The sequence below is a fragment of the Pleurodeles waltl genome, chromosome 8, assembly GCF_031143425.1.
Source record: "Pleurodeles waltl isolate 20211129_DDA chromosome 8, aPleWal1.hap1.20221129, whole genome shotgun sequence".
NCBI classification, from domain to species: domain Eukaryota; kingdom Metazoa; phylum Chordata; class Amphibia; order Caudata; family Salamandridae; genus Pleurodeles; species Pleurodeles waltl.
In genome coordinates, this window is record NC_090447.1 from 1,269,343,462 (window position 1) to 1,269,364,856 (window position 21,395).

Genomic DNA, 21,395 nt, shown 5'->3' on the forward strand with positions numbered 1-21,395 from the left:
GACATCCTGTGGACTTCCTGTTTGGCAATTTGGAGTCACATAAGCACAGCACTTCTGCACTTCGTCTAGGATTTATTTCCTACAAAATAAGGGTTGATGGCGTTGGCAATGTTTATGGCTGCAGTCGGTGGAGTGGGCGAGGTTGCTGGGTTTCAATAGCTCTGTATTATGCCTATACTTCCCAGCATAGTGGGTTTGTAATTGGGCCTTATAGAGCGCTGACCAACCTGTAAGGACAGAAGACTGATTCAGAGTCAGAAAAGCTGGTTTGAGCTGTTAAGCTGTCAAATTCAACTAGGACTGTCATGGTGTCTTAAGGGCAGAAGGAGTGTGAGTGCAGTATTGAGCTGTAGGTCAAGCAATGTCAGTGATGTGAGACCCGGACATTCATTGCCTTGAAAGTGTAGCTCCAGAATGTAATGTATTTTGCTGTGGTCAATTAGGTGGGTCCTCAACCTGAGATATGCTTGAGGGCAAAGGTCTGTCGTGATGTGGTTGTGAACTGTTGTATGGTTAGATGTGGTATTGAAGCCGTGTTAAGATTTGTACGCATTGCAACAGTACTTTTTTTATACTATGTGTGATCTGATGTTGTACAGTAAGGTGAAGTGTAGTATGACCGAATGTGATGTACTGTGTTTGCATGTGTCTAGTGTTTTAATGGTGGAGTTTAGTGGCTGCTGTGTTATAATGAGATGTGACTAAGAGGGTGGCAGGTATTATCACCTACACTGTTCAGTGAACTGCCAGGCTACACGGATTATAAGCAGCCTTCATTCAAGCCATCTTACCATGCATTCTCCACTAGAGAGTACTGAAATGGTTGCAGATCCTTCAGAGTGTGTTATGCACAAGCAATTCCTCTAAATGTGGAGATTTGTCAGGTATTTCAATAGTGGTTAGCACAGCAAAACAATTTTTGTACTGGGTGCAGTCACGATTTATTTTAGTTAGATGTCAATTATTGCAGTTGGGGAGTGAGATTTAAAGACATGAGACCACCAGGTGCAGATGGTCTCAGGAAGAATACCACCTTCACATCAGTTCTTCAGAGCCCTTAGTGGCATCTACTGTGACTTGCTCCTTAGCTCCACTATGACCCAACTGGTGCATTCGTCTGGGTATGGACAATGTTTCAGCGGTCCAGTATATCAACTGCCAGAAGGCATAAGATACCAGATGTTGGTAGACACTGCCAAGGATATTTGGCATTTCTGCCTTTCCAACTACTTACCAGTGATGGTAGTTCATTTTCTAGGAAAAGACTGCAAGATAGCAGACTGGAATTCTTGCTACCTCAGGGAAGCCAGCAATTGAAAGCTGGATCCTTGAAAGCTGGATCCTTGAATAGTTGCAGGAATCAAAATGATGGGGTTCATACACAATAGACCTCTTTGCATCTCGTCAGATATTTCACAAAGTGTTGTAGTTCACCTGGAGGCTGGATCCATTGTGGTGAAGCATGTTAGGGCCTGTGCAGAGTCTCCGTTTTAGATTGCACATTTCAGCAGGGCACCTTTTTCTGATGGTAAACCTTTACATAGTATAACAATTATGGTATAATGTACAAAGAAGACACTGTACATGCAGTGTATTCCTTGTAAGTGTTGCTTCCATGCAGTCTGCACACCCCAAGGCTAGGTGTCATAACTGTCCGTTGGAGACAGCTCCAAAGCTACAGACAAATCATCACATAAGCTCTACATCTGACAGTGTGATATGAACAGTGCTTTCATTATTTGTAATGCCTAAGTGATATATTCGGCAGAGGAGCACTTATGCTGGAATTATCCTGGAACAAGGTGCACTGTGACCAAGATGCAGCCCTGCTGACTCCGAACTCCATAGGACTATGGCCTGCACTACATCAGACCAGCTTCCTGGAACACCTTACCCAGGTATGGTGCGCGTTAAGCTATCCAACTGAGAGGGTACTCCAACTATGCTCTTAATAGTGTACGTAGTGACAGACAGGAGCACAACAGGACAAACATTTTTATTGTTTATCTTTTTTACCATTCTTATTATGCTGGCTACTATGCTTTGTTTCATCTGCCTAACAATTGCAGCTCATGCTTTCTATACAAGAATATGATTGTTCCAATAAATGTTTGAAAATACATTTTCGTACTTTTCTTACGTCTCATCTTAGGCATGCAAAGTAACAACAAAAGGGTAGATCGATTTCCACAATTTCCTTGGGAATCAGAATGGTCATGTTTGAGGTTTGCAATTCCATCTGGAAGTCTGCTAAGTTTAGGGGTTCAGATGGGGCACTGTGAGCTAGCTGGGAACTGTGTCAACATTTCCTGATGGTACAGACGGACCAAGTGCCTATATCCTGAATTTTACTTTGACCCTATACACAGTCCTACTTAATTCATAGGAACCGTAGAGTGAGGGATGCACTCTTACAAGAAAGTAAAGGACTTAATTATGTTTTTTTTCCCTCTTTTTCCATTATCGTGAGAGTCACTTTTCAAAATCAGGAAGCAGGAGATGGACCTTATTTTGACAAGCCATTGTGGAGAACCCCGCTGTGGTCTAGTACTGCTTGACTATCATTCCCATCAATTCTGGATCCACATGAATTGGTCATGCAGGGTAATCTGCAAAGACTTTCAGGAGTCACTGGAACATGCCAGGATTATCACAGCAAGCTCTCCTCCTCATCAACACTACATGATCAGAATCCATGCATAAAATATACTAAACTGCATAGAACAGGCGGAAATGCTGGTGCACAAAATGGAGTCTCGATTAGGTAGGAGCAGATGTAACTTTTGTAGTTCCTTTCTCCAGCTGCAGAGGAACTATCATACAGAATAATACATTTCTACTGCAGAGCTATTTTGGCAGGATATGTCCCGGTGGTGAATCAACCAGTGGGAGAGTACCATTGGTATCTAAGTTGTTGAAGGGCATTTCTTTAAAATTTTGTATAGTCTCCTGCCTTTGCTTTTTTTAAGCTGTTACTAAGGATCTTAAATCTTCAGATTTGGTCAGCTCCTCATTTAATTGGTACATACTTTTACACCTGGTGTCCAGGTCTATGCGAAGCAGCTGATCTGTGCTTGTTAATTGATTGCAGATTCCACCTGGTTGGGTTTTTTTTTTTTTTTTTTAGAAAGTTAATGTTGGATGCTTTGTAACTCTAGAAGAGATTCTTGAGCAACAGAGACTGATAAGGATTAACATTAACTTTAAAATACACTTACAGAAGATATCCACAATTAGCATAAAGAGGATTAAATCCAAAAGAACACACAAAAGTTAGGTTCAGATAATCATCTAGAATAACACTACAACTGAGTGTCCAGACAGATGCAGAATGCCAAAGTCCTTAAAATGCCATCATGTTTACTTTCATCATTTACATTTCATCAAGGTAAAGAGAAATACAGCTTCCAAAAAGTAAGGTCTGAGAAGACGATGTACCCCTAACCCCAATGGAGTTTTATAAGGTATCTGCAAGCACCACTCTTAAAATGATTTCTGTCCATACAGAGGATGTCAAACAGTTCACCAGCAAGGCTTTCAATGTCAAATACTTCAGGCTGAATGTAGACGAAGATGCTTCTTTTTCCACTGTCTTATAACAAGCCTCAAAAAATACTCAGGTGGAGGAATCATCAGCTCTGCCCAATGTGCTACGCTGGAACCCAAAGGGAGACTTTTCATTCTATTCCTTAGGTGGTCCAGCTTACAAAATGAGATGACCTCTAGGCAGTACCTCAAGGTCCCATATCATCTTCATTTTTTAATAAGAGAATACATAAAACTAACGCTCATTCTAGCGCCACATAGAGAGAGAGAGATTTAAAGGGAAAAATCACAGGATATTAAAAAGGCATCTAAGAAGACCCCTAACCTCACGAAAAAGAGACAAATAACATCCCAACCACCAGGGATGAATGGTGAACCTATGAGCTATGGTCCAGTAATAGCAAGACCATTTTGGCACATTAACTAGGGACTCTACAATATGTGTCCATATAAATCACATGATAACCTGTCCTCTTGTTCAGGGACACTTTGATGATGAGCAAGTAAGCCTCATACAAAAAAAACTATTATTATGATACCTGTTGGACTGTTTAAACTGTGCAGCACAAAGTTGGAACTGTAAATGGCACCATCGCTCACCTAAGAAATGGGACGGTTTGAACAATGATGCGGTCAGCGGCACTGAATCATTTTGGGAACTTCCAAGACTGAAAAAAATTAAACTCCTACACCCAGGTGGAAACCCACAAATAAGAACGGATTTCCAGAGGGAAGTGAATCACAAGTATTGGAACCGGTCTGGAGTTGAGCAAGGTCAGATCCTGGGATGGGATGGGATAAAGGGGAATTCCTGTGAAGCGATAAGGGAGTATCTTGCATGATGAGGAGAATTACATTTGAGGGATTGGGCATTTCTAGAAACATTTTTGGAAGAAAAATTAATTTTCAATCCGCCACTAGACAGAGGTCAATGCCAGCTACCTCTGAGTTGGCAATAAGAAAGATTTTTACATGCATTTACAACATAGTTAGCACATAAAAAAAAATTCTAGTTACTCTGAAAAGACCGCAACATTTAGATTTTTTACACCGAGATGGTCTTACCTCAGAACGAAACATCGGGCGGCCTTCATGTCCTGCCCACTGGAAATAAAGCAAAGAGAATTATAGACCCCTCATTTACATTTCCTGAAAGGTTAACAAAATACAAAACTAACTCAAAGGAAATAGCTATGTACTTCTCAAACACATATAACACAAACATGCAAGTGGCTAACATGCTTTTCTGATGAACTTTACTAATAAAAGTGGAGGAGACAACAAAAAGGAAAAGAAAGAAAAAAAAAAAAAATCAATGACATAATTTTCTAATTATTCCTTTCTCTTCTTCCCTCCATATTCTGTATCCTGGTTGTTATAAAACAGTTCCCCTACTAAATGAGGCAATTTACTGCCCTATAGTTTACGTACAGCGACAGATGTGCTCTGAAAACAAAAACTATAAAGAATATTACCACCTTTTTCATGTTGATTAATTTGCAAATTCCAATTCTTAATATGTGCCAGAAGAGAAAACGTCAGGAGAACTCATAACTCCATTTCCAATAGGTTATGTGCATATATCCATGTGTTATCAGGGAAGAACACCTATGATCACCACAAACTTCAATGCAATCAGTCATATATGTGATTTTGCCACTAAAAATGGGGGGGGACCACAAAGCAAAGCATAACTCAGCTGAATATACAAAAACACTTTAAACATCGCAAAAAACTATGGTGGTAACTTTATGTCAGTGAAATAACCTGCCAAAAACAGCACTGCATGAGATTAAAAAAACAAGGGGTGTTCGTGATCATGGAGTGAGTAGGGAAGATTTCAGAAAGTCCAATTAACAGGGGACGGAGAAGCAAAGGGGAGTGGGTGGTCACCGTATAAGAAATTAAAAACCAAGTAGCTGCCTTTAATCGATAAGGGAGACAGAGACTGGGACGAGGGAAAGGAGTGGGGAGGCAAATTTCAACCCAGAAACTGAAACAGTACTATGTCCTGCAGCACGGGTGAAAATAGTACTGATCTAATGGGTCACAAAAAAAGAAAATGGTGGAGGAGAAGAGATCACAAAATAACTGGGGATGCTCCATCCAATAATGATGGCTCAAAACACATGAGTGGAAAATTCAGAGCAAGAATTTGAACACCATTCAGTATTGCGGTTGTCAGTACTTAGGCTGGATGTCTTCAAATTGTGTTTTGATGTGAAAGGCTCACCACCTCTAAAGGATGTTGTTCATAAACAAGGCGAATTTGGCTGAAGAATGAGTTTAAAAGGTGACTTGTAACCACCAAACCTGGTCAGCAAACTGATCATTTTGGCCTGCATCACTTTCCTAACATCATAAAAACATTCAAGTCAGCAGGAAATATGTTGTATAACATTACCGGATACCTCAGTGGCAAATAAGCTAATGACAAAGGATTCCAGAGTTTGTTGAAAAGAATGCTAGGTGTAAGAAAACTAAAAATAAATAACTTGGAAAAAAAAGTATATTACAAAATGTTATGTTGGTTCATAAATGAAAATCTCGTTTTACATCAAACATTTAAACTCCGATAAAGTCAACAATCAAATCAAATCAAATCAAATCATTAACATTTATAAAGCGCGCTACTCACCCGTGCGGGTCTCAAGGCGCTAGGGGAAAAAGGGGGGGTTATCGCTGCTCGAACAGCCAGGTCTTTAGGAGTCTCCGGAAAGCGGAGTGGTCCTGTGTGGTCCTGAGGCTGGTGGGGAGGGAGTTCCAGGTCTTGGCCGCCAGGAAGGAGAAAGATCTCCCACCCGCCGTGGAGCGGCGGATGCGAGGGACAGCAGCGAGTGCGAGGCCAGAGGAGCGGAGGAGGCGGGTGGGGACGTAGAAGCTGAGGCGTCTGTTGAGGTATTCCGGTCCCTTGTCGTGGAGGGCTTTGTGTGCGTGGGTGAGAAGTCGGAAGAACAAGTTACTTACCTTCGGTAACGACTTTTCTGGTGGATACATTAGCTACCTGTGAATTCCTCACCTAATGAATACTCCCATGGCGCCAGCATTCGACGGAAATCTTCTTACTAGTCTCTGCACGTCGACGAGGACGTCACTCTAGCCCACGCGACGCCGTCTGACGTCATACAGGCAATAAGAGGTCCTCGACGACGTGCGGACGTCAGTACCAATCATTTTTTACGTGCATGAGAACAACCAGGCAATGCAATGAAAGAGCAAGGCAACATCCCATTACATTGTAAAAATACACAACATTGCATGAATAACTGTAAATCTTTTATATATATATATCTCTCTCTTTTTAAAATATATATACACATCAAGTATATACACAAAGATATATACATATATACATATATATAAATATATTATATACAACATCTATTGCACCCTCAAAGACCAAGAGGAGCGTACTCAAGGATTACTTGGTAAGACCAGAAAGGCAACGGGGAGGCGGGTGGGACCGTGAGGAATCCACAGGTAGCTAATGTATCCACCAGAAAAGTCGTTACCGAAGGTAAGTAACTCGTTCTTCTGATGGATACAACTACCTGTGGATTCCTCACCTAATGAATAGAGTCCCAAAGCAGTACCACGCCCGGCGGTGGGTGCCTAAATGGTCAAACCAAGAAATCCTGCAGCACTGACCGTGCAAAATGGCCGTCCCTTCTAACCTCAGAATCCAAACAGTAATGTTTTGCAAAAGTGTGAAGGGACGACCAAGTTGCGGCCTTGCAGATGTCGACCACAGGAACACCTCTGGCCAAGGCCGAAGTGGCCGACTTAGCTCTGGTGGAATGAGCTCTAATGCCCTCAGGAGGATCCTTCTTTGCCAAAGAGTAACAGATTTTAATGCAAAGAACAACCCACCTGGATAGTGTTCTCTTGTGGACTGCCTTTCCTCTCCTCTTGCCCACGTATCCAATAAACAGCTGATCCTCCAGCCTGAAATCCTTTGTTCTATCAATAAAGAAGCTCAACGCTCTCTTTGGGTCCAGACGGTGCAGTCTTTCTTCCTCTTTGGAAGGATGAGGCGGAGGATAGAACGTGGACAAAGTAATTGCCTGAGCCAAATGGAAGGGTGAAACAACCTTCGGGAGGAAAGCAGCCTTGGTCCTCAACACCACCTTATCCCCATAAAAAGTTGTATAAGGGGGCTTTACTGATAAGGCCTGCAACTCACTCACTCTCCTTGCTGATGTTATAGCTATCAGGAAGACTGTTTTTAAAACCAAATACCTTAAGGGGCAAGAATGCATAGGTTCAAAAGGGGACCCCATAAGGAAAGTCAGGACCAAGGACAAATCCCATTGCGGCATAACGAATGGCTTTGGAAGATATTTATTTAGAAGACCTTTCAAGAATCTGATAACAATAGGGGATTTAAATAAAGATGGTTGGTCTGGAAGACATATGAAGGCTGACAAGGCCGATAAATAACCCTTAATGGTAGCCACTGCACAACCTTTCTGCGCTAGAGACAGAGCAAAAGACAAAACGTCCGATAGATGAGAATGCAAAGGATCAATCTGCCTCTCTCCACACCACGCAACAAATTTAGACCATCTATTAGCGTAGATAGATTTAGTGGAGTGTCGCCTGGCCGCTAATATAACATCCACTACCTCAGGCGGGAGAGAGAGGGAACTCAGGTTGCCCCGTTCAATCTCCAGGCATGTAGGTGCAGACTCTGGAGGTTGGGGTGTAGAACCTGCCCCTGCGACTGCGAGAGGAGGTCTGCCCTGAAAGGGAGACGGAGCGGAGGGAACATTGAGAGTTGGAGAAGGTCGGAGTACCATACCCTCCTTGGCCAATCCGGAGCTATTAGGATGACTAGAGCCCGGTCCTGGCAAATCTTCCTCAATACTCGAGGAATCAAGGGTATGGGAGGAAACGCGTAAAGCAACTGGCCGCACCAGGTTATTTGAAACGCGTCCCCCAACGCTCCCTGCATCGGATACTGGAGGCTGCAGAACAACGGACAATGCGCGTTCTCTCGAGTGGCAAACAGATCTATCCGAGGAAACCCCCACCTCTGGAAGATTAAACGGACTTGATCTGGATGGAGACGCCACTCGTGGTCTGCCGAGAAATGGCGACAGACTGTCCGCACGCACGTTCAAGACTCCGGCCAGATGGTTTGCTATCAAGCAAATCTGATGGTCCTTTGCCCAGGACCATAGTCGAAGAGCTTCTCTGCAGAGAAGGTACGACCCCACTCCTCCCTGCTTGTTTATGTACCACATCGTGGTAGTATTGTCCGTTAGGACCTGTACCGACTGACCACGAAGGGAAGGGAGGAAGGCCTTGAGAGCCAGACGTACAGCCCGTAACTCTAACAGATTGATGTGAAACATCTGTTCCTCTGGAGACCAGGGGTGTGGAATTTATTAAAATATCTACTTGTCCAGGGGACAGGTTGGTGCTCAAATCTACTTGTCCTGTAAAATGATCTACTTGTCCCTTTGGTGCCATGTAGTGTGGCGCCAAATTATGGCAGCAATCTCATTATGTAAGAGCTCTGATAATAACCTCTCTGATATGCCAGGGCTACTACCATAGTAGGGCTTGAATACTTGAAGTTTCAATCCCTACTGTAGCAATTTCCTTATTTTGCACCTTTCTGCAGATCTGCATACTGGGGCTGGAGGAAGCAGTAAGCAATAGTTCAAGGGCTGGAATGCCTTTGAGTCTGCAAACCTACTAACCTGCATGTTTTAAAGATTTTCACCAGCTTCTCTCTAATATTTTCCCATAATAAGAAAGGTTGGACATTTACTCCTGGCAATGGCAGAATTAGAACTTCTTCCAGGGTTGGGAAGAAAGTGGCTGGAGGGAAAATGAACTTGCAAATGCTCAATAGATTTTCACATGAGCAAATCTACACATGCGTATTTACCCATGCTAAAATACAGTTCACAAATATTTTATAGGGGTACGACATATACCATGGGTGCACTTTTGTGACTTTCTTTAAGAATCTGGGGCCACATGTAGGTAGGTTCAGATTTGCGACCCGCAAATTGCGAGTCAGAGCGAGTCGCAATTTGCGAGTCGCAAATCCGAATGTAGGATGGTGTCCCTGACACCATCTGTGATTCGCAAGGGCTTCGCAAATGCCCACCTCATGAATAATCATGAGGTGGGTCGCAATTTGCGACCCCCTTGCGAATGGCGGCCCTCACAGGGATGGTGGCCTGCTGGAGACAGCAGACCACCATGTCTGTGACTGCTTTTCAATAAAGCAGTTTTTTTTTTTTTTTTGTAATGCAGCCCGTTTTCCTTAAAGGAAAACGAGATGCATAACAAAAACAAAAAATGAAACTTTTTCATTTCATTTTTTCAGAGCAGGCAGTGGTCCGTAAGACCACTGCCTGCTCTGAAAAAATGTTTACAGTGACATTCACAATGGGGAAGGGGTCCCATGGGGACCCCTTCCCTTTTGCGAAAGTGTTAGCACCCATTTGAAATGGGTGCAAACTGCGATTGGTTTGCGCCCGCGTTCGCAGAACAATCCTACATTGCACTGCGAGTCGCAATTAGAAAGGGAACACCCCTTCCTAATTGCGAGACGCAAACCCGTTTTGCGATTCGGTAACCAGGTTACTGAATCGCAAAACTGGGTTTGTGCATCGCAATGTGCTTTTTGCACGTCGCACACAGCGAAAGTCGACGTTTGCGTCATGCAAAAAGCTGCCTACATGTGGGTCTTGGCCCCTAATTAGGTCTGGTGTTAACAAAGACATTTTGTTTTTATTAAACTTCTATTTCTCTCTCTTTCGGCTGGCTTTGCTGTGAGTAATTGCATTCTGCCCTTCCACAAGGAGTAGTTTTGTTCAGTGTCAGGAACTACAGTGGCAATCAGTGACGTAACGAAACTGGAGAGTGCCCCTTTGCAAAGAACATGGAGGAGCCCCCTATCCAGACTCACTCAGGGCAGGTGCTGTGCTGAAGGGGCCCCCTGGAGGGCGGCTGCGGGGCCTTTGTTATGCCACAGGTGGCAACGTGTGCTTTTAGAGTTCAAAAACGTTTTGGTTTTTTTTTGCCAGTGTTTGTTAAAATGTTGAGGGCCTGGTAGCTCCCACAACAATAAAGTGTTACAAAAGCCATGTCAAAACAAGACACGCATTGATGAAACTAAAAGACTTATAAAAATATGTCAGATCAGTTGGCTTTGTCAGTGTTTGTTTATTTTCATGCTTCCCATAATCATGTTGAAAATGGTTACACTGATTTTCCATTAGAAATATTTTTGGGAAATACTAGCATACATCAAAACATTTTACTAAATGACACTTCATTTGCATCTAATCAGAGAGCATTCTGGGAGCATTATACTTAGCCTCATAGCCTAAACTTTTCAAACATGTGTATACACGTTTTTTTTTTTTTTTGTACTGGAACCAACGTCAGTAGTGAAGTGTGACCTTAAAACATTTATTTACAGCACTCACCCTAATAATGAAGGTTTTCAAATAATGAACCATAAATACAAGTTTGAACAGCATTGTCTTTCGGAAACACATTACCTCAACTGCAGAGAGTTCCACTCTCTGTAAACAGGCAGCCAGAGGGTTTGTGCTGCAGAGGGTTGGGCCTACTTGTCCCAAGGACAAAGTAAACATAAAAACTTGTTGCCCTTGACCCCAAACAAGATGTCCCGGGCGTCGGGCGATAGGAATTCCACATCCCTGGGAGACCAAAGACCTTTGATCTCCAGATCCCCCAGATGAGCTCCCCACCCTAGAGTGGAAGCATCCGTTATGACTGTGGCCACTGGTGGCGACTGCTGGAACGGCTTTCCTTGTGAAAGATTGTTGCTTGCAATCCACCACTTCAAATCCACAGTAGCATCTCTGGAGATCTTGACAGTACCCTCTAGATCCCCTTTGTGTTGAGACCACTGCCTTCGGAGGCACCACTGAAGAGCCCTCATGTGCCAGCGAGCATGCGTGACCAACAGAATGCAGAAGGCAAAAAGACCGAGCAGACGAAGGACCTTGAGGACTGGAACTACCGCTCCATTTTGAAACATTGGAACCAAATCCTGAATATCTTGATTCCACTGAGGCGGAGGAAAGGCCCGACCCAATGTTGTATCCAGTACTGCCCCTATGAACAGGAGGCGCTGAGAGGGCTCTAGGTGAGATTTGGGCTCGTTCACCGAAAAACCCAGGTCGAACAACAACTGGATTGTTGACTGCAGATGATGCGACACAAGCTCCGGGGACTTGGCTTTGATCAACCAGTCGTCCAAGTAAGGGAATACTGCTATCCCCTTCCTTCTGAGTTCTGCCGCAACCACCGACATCACCTTCGTGAAGACTCGAGGTGCTGAAGTAAGACCAAACGGAAGGACCGCAAACTGATAGTGTTGCGATCCCACCACAAACCGGAGATACTTCCTGTGTGACTTGAGTATCGGGATATGAAAGTAAGCATCCTGCAAGTCGACAGACACCATCCAGTCTTCCCTGTTCAACGCCAAAAGCACCTGTGCTAGGGTCAGCATCTTGAATTTTTCCTGCTTGAGGAACCAATTCAAGATCCTCAGGTCCAGAATTGGTCTCAAACGACCATCCTTCTTGGGAATCAGGAAATACCTTGAGTAACATCCTCGACCCCTTTCCTGCTCTGGGACCAACTCCACCGCGCCCTTGGAAAGGAGGGCTTGTACCTCCTGTTCTAGCAACAGGAGGTGTTCTTCTGAACAATAAGAAGGGCGGGGCGGGATGAGGGGCGGGAACTCCCGAAAGGGAAGGGTGTAGCCTTTTCCCACAATACTGAGAACCCAAGTGTCCGTTGTAACAGTCTTCCATTTGGTGAGAAAATGCTGTAATCTTCCCCCTACAGGAGAGGAGTGAGTGGGAAATGGTGGAAGCCTAAGGCTGCTTCCCCTGCTGCACCCCGCCAGAGGATGAGGAAGAGGCAGAGTGCTGCTGAGAGGCTCCTCTGGTGTGGACCCTACCTCTCCCCCTGAAAGATCTATAGGGATGGGAAGAGGCAGGTTGCTGATATCTTCCCCGAAAGGAAGAGGAGGAAGAGCCACGCCCAAATCCACGAAACCTCCTGAAAAATCTGGAAGAGGCCGTGGAAGAAGGAGCTTGGAGCCCTAACGACTTAGCCGTGGCCCTGCTTTCCTTAAAACGTTCCAAGGCCGAATCAGCCTTGGCTCCAAACAGTTTGTCCCCATCAAACGGGAGATCCAACAATGTGGACTGTACATCTGCAGAAAAGCCCGAGTTACGGAGCCAGGCCTGTCTCCTTGCCACCACAGTTGTGCCCATTGCTCTGGCTACCGAGTCGGTGGTATCCAGTCCCGTCTGGATAATCTGTGTCGCAGCAGCCTGGGCATTTGAGACAAGATCCAAAAGACCCTGGGGAAGCTCTGTAAACGATGAGGAAATGTCATCCATCAGAGCATGAATATACCTCCCCAGGATACAGGTTGCATTGGTGGCTTTTAACGCCAGACTGCAGGACGAAAAAATCTTCTTCGACTGCGCCTCTAGCTTCTTTGAATCTCTGTCCCCAGGCACCGTCGGGAAAGAACCAGGCGCTGACTTGGATGAACAGGAGGCCTGCACCACCAAGCTCTCCGGCGTAGGGTGCCTAGATAGAAACCCAGGGTCAGTCGGAGCCGCCCGATACCTCCTGGCCACGGCTCTGTGAACTGCTGGGGAAGATACCGGCCTCTTCCACACCTCTAACACCGGATCCAGCAGAGCGTCATTAAATGGCAACAGAGGCTCCGCCGCAGCTGAGGCCGGATGTAGCACCTCTGTTAAAAGGTTTTGTTTAGCCTCCACCACCGGCAAAGGCAGGTCCAAAAAACTAGCTGCCTTCCGTACCACTGCATGAAAGGAAGCAGCCTCCTCAGTATATTCCCCCGGGGACGAAAGATCCCACTCAGGGGAAGTGTCCAGCCCACTGGCCGACTCCAGTCCACGCAGCCCATCACCCGAGTCCTCTAGCTCTCCTTCCTCCAGGGCTCGTTGGTACTCCTGCTCTTCTAATACACGGAGAGCACGTCTCCTGGAATGAAGTCGTTGTTCAATACGCGGAGTCGACAATGCCTCCGCCGAAGTCGAAGATCGGCGCCGATCTTCAGAAGCCACCGACGCCGCGTCCGGCGTCACAGGTAACTTCGGCGCCGACAAAAGAGCAGCTGAAGCAGATGGACCCACCGGAGTCACAGGCCGAAATCCCGACGTCGACGTGATGGAAATCCCCGGGGCCAATCCTTCTGAAGCCACCGGAGCGGCCACCGGCGCCGACACTGGCGCCGAGCCCACGTTCCCAAAAGGGAGAAAGGGCATAAAGGGTGCCGGCCGAAGAGGCGCAGGATCACCCAAAGAAAAGGCCAAAGGCCCAGCCAGAGCACCCCCTGGAGCCATCTGTTGCAAGATGGCATACATCGCATTCAAGAATGCGGAACTATCGGCTCCAGGGATGGGAAAAGCCGGATACTGAGGTGCCTGTCTCGGAGGCGACCCCGACGCCAGCCTCGACGTCTGCGCCGGAGAAAACACCTGAGGCTCCAATACCTCAATCACCGACGCCTGTCCAGGTGAAGTTGGAGACGCCGGAGAGGGCAACGGCGTCGAAGGATGCGGGTAACCGTGGGACTGATCTCCCATGTCCTTCGGCGCCGATCCGAAGACCTGCAACGAGTCTCCTTCGAATGACGCCGAGATTCTCTACGGCGCCGGGAGTCTCGATAACGCCGATGTCTTGGAGAAGAAGACTTCTTGTGATGCTTCTCCTTCGATTTAGCCATAAACAGCTTCGCCTCACTGGATTCATGTGCTGGCATGAATCACAAGTCGAGACGTCGTGGTCGGAGCTCAAACACCAAAGGCAATCGGAATGAGGATCCGTCACCGACATCTTGCCTCCACACTCACGACAAGGCTTAAATCCAGACTTTCTCTGCGACATTATTACCACAGCGAAAGACTACGCAGCAAAAATACACTGTAATAAAAAAAGTAACAGTTGCTCCCTCGAAGATAACCGTTTCGAATGCACAGAAAAAAGGGAACTGACGTCCGCACGTCGTCGAGGACCTCTTATTGCCTGTATGACGTCAGACGGCGTCGCGTGGGCTAGAGTGACGTCCTCGTCGACGTGCAGAGACTAGTAAGAAGATTTCCGTCGAATGCTGGCGCCATGGGAGTATTCATTAGGTGAGGAATCCACAGGTAGTTGTATCCATCAGAAGGTGATCCTTTTGCTGACTGGGAGCCAGTGCAGGTGTCTCAGGTGTGCGGAGATGTGGCTGCTGCGGGGTATGTCGAGGATGAGGCGGGCCGAGGCGTTTTGAATGCGTTGCAGGCGATTTTGGAGGTCGGCTGTGGTCCCGGCGTAGAGGGTGTTGCCGTAGTCCAGGCGGCTCGTGACGAGGGCGTGGGTCACGGTTTTTCTGGTGTCGGCAGGGATACAGCGGAAGATCTTGCGGAGCATGCGGAGGGTGAGGAAGCAGGCGGAGGACACGGCGTTGACTTGCTTGGTCATGGTGAGAAGAGGGTCCAAGATGAAGCCGAGGTTGCGGGCGTGGTCTGTGGGGGTCGGTGCGGTGCCGAGGGCCACCAGGAGTCGTCCCAGGCGGACGGGGTGTTGCCGAGGATGAGGACTTCCGTTTTTTCAGAGTTCAGCTTTAGGCGGCAGAGCCTCATCCAATCTGCGACGTCCTTCATACCCTCTTGTAGGTTGGTCTTGCCGCTGGCGGGGTCCTCGGTGAGGGAGAGTATAAGTTGCGTGTCGTCGGCGTAGGAGGTGATGATGATGTCGTGCTTGCGTACGATGTTGGCGAGGGGGCTCATGTAGACATTGAAGAGTGTCGGGCTGAGTGATGAGCCTTGGGGTACGCCGCAGATGATCTCGGTGGGTTCTGAGCGAAACGGAGGGAGGTAAACTCTTTGGGAACGGTTTGAGAGGAAGGAGGCGATCCAGTCCAGGGCCTGGCCTTGGATTCCGGTGGAGCGGAGGCGGGTGATTAGGGTGCGGTGACAGACGGTGTCAAAAGGCAGCCGAGAGGTCGAGCAGAATGAGGGCGACTGTTTCACCGTTGTCCATCAGGGTTCTGATGTCGTCAGTGACTGAGATGAGGGCGGTTTCAGTGCTGTGGTTGGTTCGGAATCCGGTTTGTGAGGGGTCGAGCAGGTTGTTGTCTTCCAGGAAGGTGGTCAGCTGTTTGTTGACGGTCTTCTCTATTACTTTGGCTGGGAAAGGCAGAAGAGAGATGGGGCGGAGGTTTTTCAGGTCGCTCGGGTCAGCCGTAGGTTTCTTTAGTAGGGCGTTGACTTCGGCGTGTTTCCAGCATTCGGGGAAGGTAGCAGAAGAAAAAGAAGAGTTGATGACGGTCTGGAGGTGCGGGGCGATGATGTCGTCGGCTTTGTTAAAGATGAAGTGCGGGCAGGGGTCCGAAGGGGCACCGGAGTGGATAGAGTTCATGATGGATTTGGTTTCTTCCGTGTTTATGTGGGACCAGTTGTTGAGGGTGATGGCCGTGGATGCCGTTCGGTGGTGTTTGGTTGGGTCTGGTGTCCGAAGCTGTCGTGGAGGTCGCTAATCTTGCGATGGAAGAAAGTGGCGAGGGATTCGCACAGATCCTGTGAGGGTGTGACGGCGTTGGCGTTGGCGCTGGGGTTGGAGAACTCCTTGACGATGCTGAAGAGTTCTCTGCTGTTGTGTCTGTTTTTGTCCAGTCTGTCGGTGAAAAAGTTCCTTTTGGCGGCGCGGATCAGGTGGTGGTGTTCGCGGGTAGCGTTCTTGAGGGCGGTCATGTTGTCAGCGGTGCGGTCCTTGCACCAGGCTTTCTCAAGGGCACGACAAGTTTTCTTTGATTCTTTGAGGGTGTCAGAGAACCAGAGAGGTTTTTTGGTGTTGGTCTGTCGATGCGTGCGTTTGAGGGGAGCAAGGATGTCTGCGCAGTTGGAGATCCAGTTTGTGAGGTTGAGGGCTGCGTTGTTGGGGTCGGTGGTGAGGGTGGGTTGGTTGGCGGCGAGTGCGGAGAAGAGTTGCTCTTCGGGGATCTTGTTCCACTGTCGACGAGGGATGGGTTGGGTGCGGAGGTGGCGGGTCTCGCGTCGGAATGTGAAGTGGACGCAGCTGTGGTCGGTCCAGTGTAGGGCGGAGGCGTGGCTGAAGAAGACGTGTTTGCTGGCGGAGAAGATGGGGTCAATCGTGTGTGGGTGGCGGTGTTCACCAGTTGTTTGAGGCCGAGGTTGGCGAGGTTGTCGAGCAGGGTGGTGGTGTTGGGGTCGTTGTTTTGTTCCAGATGGAAGTTGAGGTCACCTAGGAGGATGTAGTCCGGCGAGGCGAGGGCGTGCAGGGAGATGAAGTCGGCGATGGCGTCGCTGAAAGGGGCGCGTGGCCCGGGAGGACGGTAGATGAGGGATCCTCTGAGGGTGGTCCTCGGATCGGTGCGAATCTGAAAATGCAGGTGTTCAGCGGCGAGAGGGGTGTATTCGGTGGAGGTGGTGACGCTGATGGAGTCTTTGAAGACTATGGCGATACCTCCTCCTACCTGGTTGGTGCGGTCTTTTCTGGAGATCTTGTAGCCTTCGGGGATGGCAGTGGCGATGTCAGGGGCCGAGGAGGCGTTCATCCAGGTCTCCGTGATGAAGGCGACGTCCGGTGTTATGGAGTCCAGGAGGTCCCAGAGTTCAACGGAGTGTTTGTGGACGGAGCGAGCGTTGACTAGGATGCACTTGAGGTGGTTGATGGCGCGTGGGCTGGTGGTTATGGTTGTTGCGTGGTGGAAGGTGCGTTTGCAGGAGTTGCAGGCGAAGGGTCCATGGGTGCGTTTGGGGTGGGCTTGGAAGCAAGTGTTGGAGCGTCCTGGGTTGAGGGCGTGGAGGGGGTTGGGATCGTAGCGGGTCAGCGGGGCTTGGGAGAGCTGGGGACCAGGGGTCGTGGCGCTGGGCGCGGGACAGGCGCAGACGGGCTTGCCTCTGGCGCGCCCGCTGCACAGTCGCGCAGCGGCCGCCATATGAGGTAGGAGGGGGGGGGAGGCGTCAGGTGGGGGCGAATGGGAGCTGGGGGGCGGGGGCGTGCAGGAGGTCGCGGCGGGAAAGCACGAGGGAGGGGGGGACAGGTCGAGTGAGAAGAGCTGGGGGAGGGGGGTTTAAGGGTGGAGGGGGGCGAGTGTTAGGAGGTTTAGGAGATAGGGGAGAAAGATAGGAGTAGGGTTGAGAAGATAGGGGAGGGGGGTTGTAGAGGTGGGTGAGAGGTAGAGTGAGAGGATAGGAAGATAGGTAATAGAGGGGGGAAGGGGGGGAGAGATAGAGAAATAGATAGAGAAAATAGATAGGGAAATCGATAGATAGGGAAATAGATAGATAGGAAGATAGGAGGAGGTGGAGAGTGAGGGAGTTAGATATTGGGATAGGGAGATAGAGAGATAGGTAGATAGGAGGAGTGGGGGAGGTAGATAGTGAACGGGTTAGATAGGGGAGATAGAGAGGGGGATGCGAGTGGGGGAGGGGGATGAGGCAGGAGCAGGAGGGCAGGCGCGGGGAGAAGAGGACGGAGGAGGCAGAAGAGCCGAAGTCAGAAGACAAGAAGAACAGAAGACAAGAAGACAAGAAGAACAGAAGACAAGAAGAACAGAAGACAAGAAGAACAGAAGACAAGAAGAACAGAAGACAAGAAGAACAGAAGACAAGAAGAACAGAAGACAAGAAGAACAGAAGACAAGAAGAACAGAAGACAAGAAGAACAGAAGAAAGGAAGACAAGAAGAACAGAAGAAAGGAAGACAAGAAGAACAGAAGAAAGGAAGACAAGAAGAACAGAAGAAAGGAAGACCGGAAGAACACAGAAGAAGAACACAGAAGAAGATACAGAAGAAGATACAGAAGAAGATACAGAAGAAGATACAGAAGAAGATACAGAAGAAGATACAGAAGAAGATACAGAAGAAGATACAGAAGAAGATACAGAAGAAGATACAGAAGAAGATACAGAAGAAGATACAGAAGAAGATACAGAAAACGAAGAACAGAGGGCAGAAGACCACAGAAGAAGATGAGGAAGAAGAGAAGTAGAGTGAAGACGGGGGAAAGAAGAGTACAGAAGAAGATTACAGACGAGGAGCGAGGAGGAAGAACAGAAGAACAGAGAAGAAGAAAAGAAGAAAAGAAGCAGGAGCAGGAGAGAGGGTGAGTAGCGCAGGGCAGAGCGAGGGGCTGGGAGGTGGGGGGTACTTACTGTGAGGTGGGTCTCAGGAACTCAGGAACCTGGAGGAGCGGCAGGGGGAGCGACCTACCCTTGGGTCAAGGGTCGCTACCACTGTCGCGCAGCGGCCACCATATGAGGTAGGAGGGGGGGGGGAGGGGTCAGGTGGGGGCGAATGGGAGCTGGGGGGCGAGGGCGTGCAGGAGGTCGCGGCGGGAAAGCACGAGGGAGGGGGGGACAGGTAGAGTGAGAAGAGCTGGGGGAGGGGGGTTTAAGGGTGGAGGGGGGTGAGTGTTAGGAGGTTTAGGAGACAGGGGAGAAAGATAGGAGTAGGGTTGAGAAGATAGGGGAGGGGGGTTGTAGAGGTGGGTGAGGGTGAGAGGTAGAGTGAGAGGATAGGTAGATAGGTAATAGAGGGGGCGAGGGAGGGGGGGAGAGATAGAGAAATAGATAGAGAAAATAGATAGGGAAATCAATAGATAGGGAAATAGATAGAGAGATAGGAAGATAGGAGGAGGTGGAGAGTGAGGGAGTTAGATATTGGGATAGAGAGATAGGTAGATAGGAGGAGTGGGGGAGGTAGATAGTGAACGGGTTAGATAGGGGAGATAGAGAGGGGGATGCGAGTGGGGGAGGGGGATGAGGCAGGAGCAGGAGGGCAGGCGCGGGGAGAAAAGGACGGAGGAGGCAGAAGAGCCAAAGTCAGAAGAACAGAAGAACAGAAGAACGGAAGGAGAGAAGAAAGGAAGATCAGAAGACCGGAAGGAGAGAAGAAAGGAAGACCGGAAGAACACAGAAGGACACAGAAGAAGATACAGAAGAAGATACAGAAGAAGATACAGAAAACGAAGAACAGAGGGCAGAAGACCACAGAAGAAGATGAGGAAGAAGAGAAGTAGAGTGAAGACGGGGGAAAGAAGAGTACAGAAGAAGATTACAGACGAGGAGCGAGGAGGAAGAACAGAAGAACAGAGAAGAAGAAAAGAAGAAAAGAAGCAGGAGCAGGAGAGAGGGTGAGTAGCGCAGGGCAGAGCAAGGGGCTGGGAGGTGGGGGGTACTTACTGTGAGGTGGGTCTCAGGAACTCAGGAACCTGGAGGAGCTGCAGCGGCAGGGGGAGCGACCTACCCTTGGGTCAACAATGTGCGCTCAACTCAATCACTTACTGAGGTAGTATTCTAAATCCCTGCTCAGAATGGTTTATCCAATGATATATGCTGAGGCCTGCTTTTAATATTGAGACACAAATCTATGCCCATCATCCCCAATACAACTAATCAGCCAACCTTCCCCTCAGCAGCGGAATATTAACACCCAAGTTGCCTTGAAATTCTAGGTTTACTGAGGTACCCTGATCAAGCCGAACTAATAGAGCCACTGATATAAGCCCTTCCCGGCATGAAATTTAGTCAATACAATCTATCTTAATTAAATCTATCAATCAGTCTGTCGACTTGTAGAGCACAACTTGTCACCTGTGAGGGTATTCAGGCACTGGCAGGGTTGATGGTCTCAGTTGAAGAACCAGGTTTTTATACACCCTACAGAACTCCCATAGAGTAGGGAAGAACCTGAGGTGCAGGGGGAGGCCATTCCATGCTTTGCCTGTGAGGTACGATGAGCGTCCTCCTGGTCAGTTGAGTTGCATGCAGGTGGTATGGGCCAGTGTGAGGGAGGCGGACCAGATGTGTCTTGAGGGTTTGTGAAATCTCAGGCAGTGGTTTATCTAGGCTGAACCAGAGTTGTGCAGGGCCTTGAACGTGTGGGTGAGGAGCCTGAACCGGAAGCTAGTGGAAATTGTTCTGATAGGGGTGATGCGGGTGTGACAAGGAAGATCCAGGCTTAGTCTTGCTGCGGTGTTCTAGTTGGTCTGTAGTCTCTGAACTAGGTGGTCTTCGATTCCCACGAAGAGGATGTTTCCGTAGTCCAGTCGACTGGTGACGGTGCATCTCACATTTTGAAAATCTTATGTAACATGCACAGGAGGATGACATTGCGTTGACTTGTTACCTCATGGTGAGTTTGCTGTCCAGGATGATACTTAGATTGCTGGCGTGCCCAGCTTGAGTTGAAGTGGGACCTAGTTCTGTGGAACACCAGAAGGCGTCACCGTCAAAGAGCAAAACTTTTGTCTTGTTTTGTGAAACTTGGGGCAGTTATTCCTCATCCAATTGACGACGCTGGTCATGCATTGGGGGAAGTTGTTTCTGTGGAGTTTTGAGGGAGGGAGAGGATGAGTTGCTTGCTGTTGGCATAGGACATAATGCTGAGTCTGTGGGATCTGACCATGTTGGCAGGGGGCGGGGGAGTCACGCAGATGGTGAAAAGAGTGGGGTTGAGTGATGGGCCTTGAGGAACTCAGCAGATGATTGGTCTATGTTTGAAAGTGAAGGGTGGAAGGTGGACTTGTGTTCTGTCAGAGAGGCAGGAAGGGACCCATCAGCAGGCGGCTTCTTGGATGCCCATGGTGTGAAGCGTGGCAACAAGCGTGTGGTGGGAAATGGTGTCAAAGCCAACAGAGATTTAAAAGGATAAGGGCAGCTGTCTCTCCTTTGTCAAGTAGGGCCCAGATGTAATTTGTGGCCACGATCAGGGCTGTCTCAGTGCTGTGGTCGCTGTCGACTCGGGATTGGTCATCAGGAGGTAATTTTGTTCCAGGTAGATAGATA

The 21,395-nt window shown here is 48.2% G+C and overlaps 1 protein-coding gene across 2 annotated transcripts in view; it reads right to left on the bottom strand.

The window, feature by feature from the left end:
- PAN3 (poly(A) specific ribonuclease subunit PAN3) overlaps positions 1-21,395 on the bottom strand; it is a 620,383-nt gene that overhangs the window by 523,236 nt on the left and 75,752 nt on the right. For both annotated transcript variants that reach the window (XM_069202205.1, XM_069202206.1), the window contains exon 3: positions 4,612-4,650. In XM_069202205.1, coding sequence (XP_069058306.1) covers positions 4,612-4,650 — 39 coding nt within the window. The remainder of the gene's footprint in view (positions 1-4,611; positions 4,651-21,395) is intronic.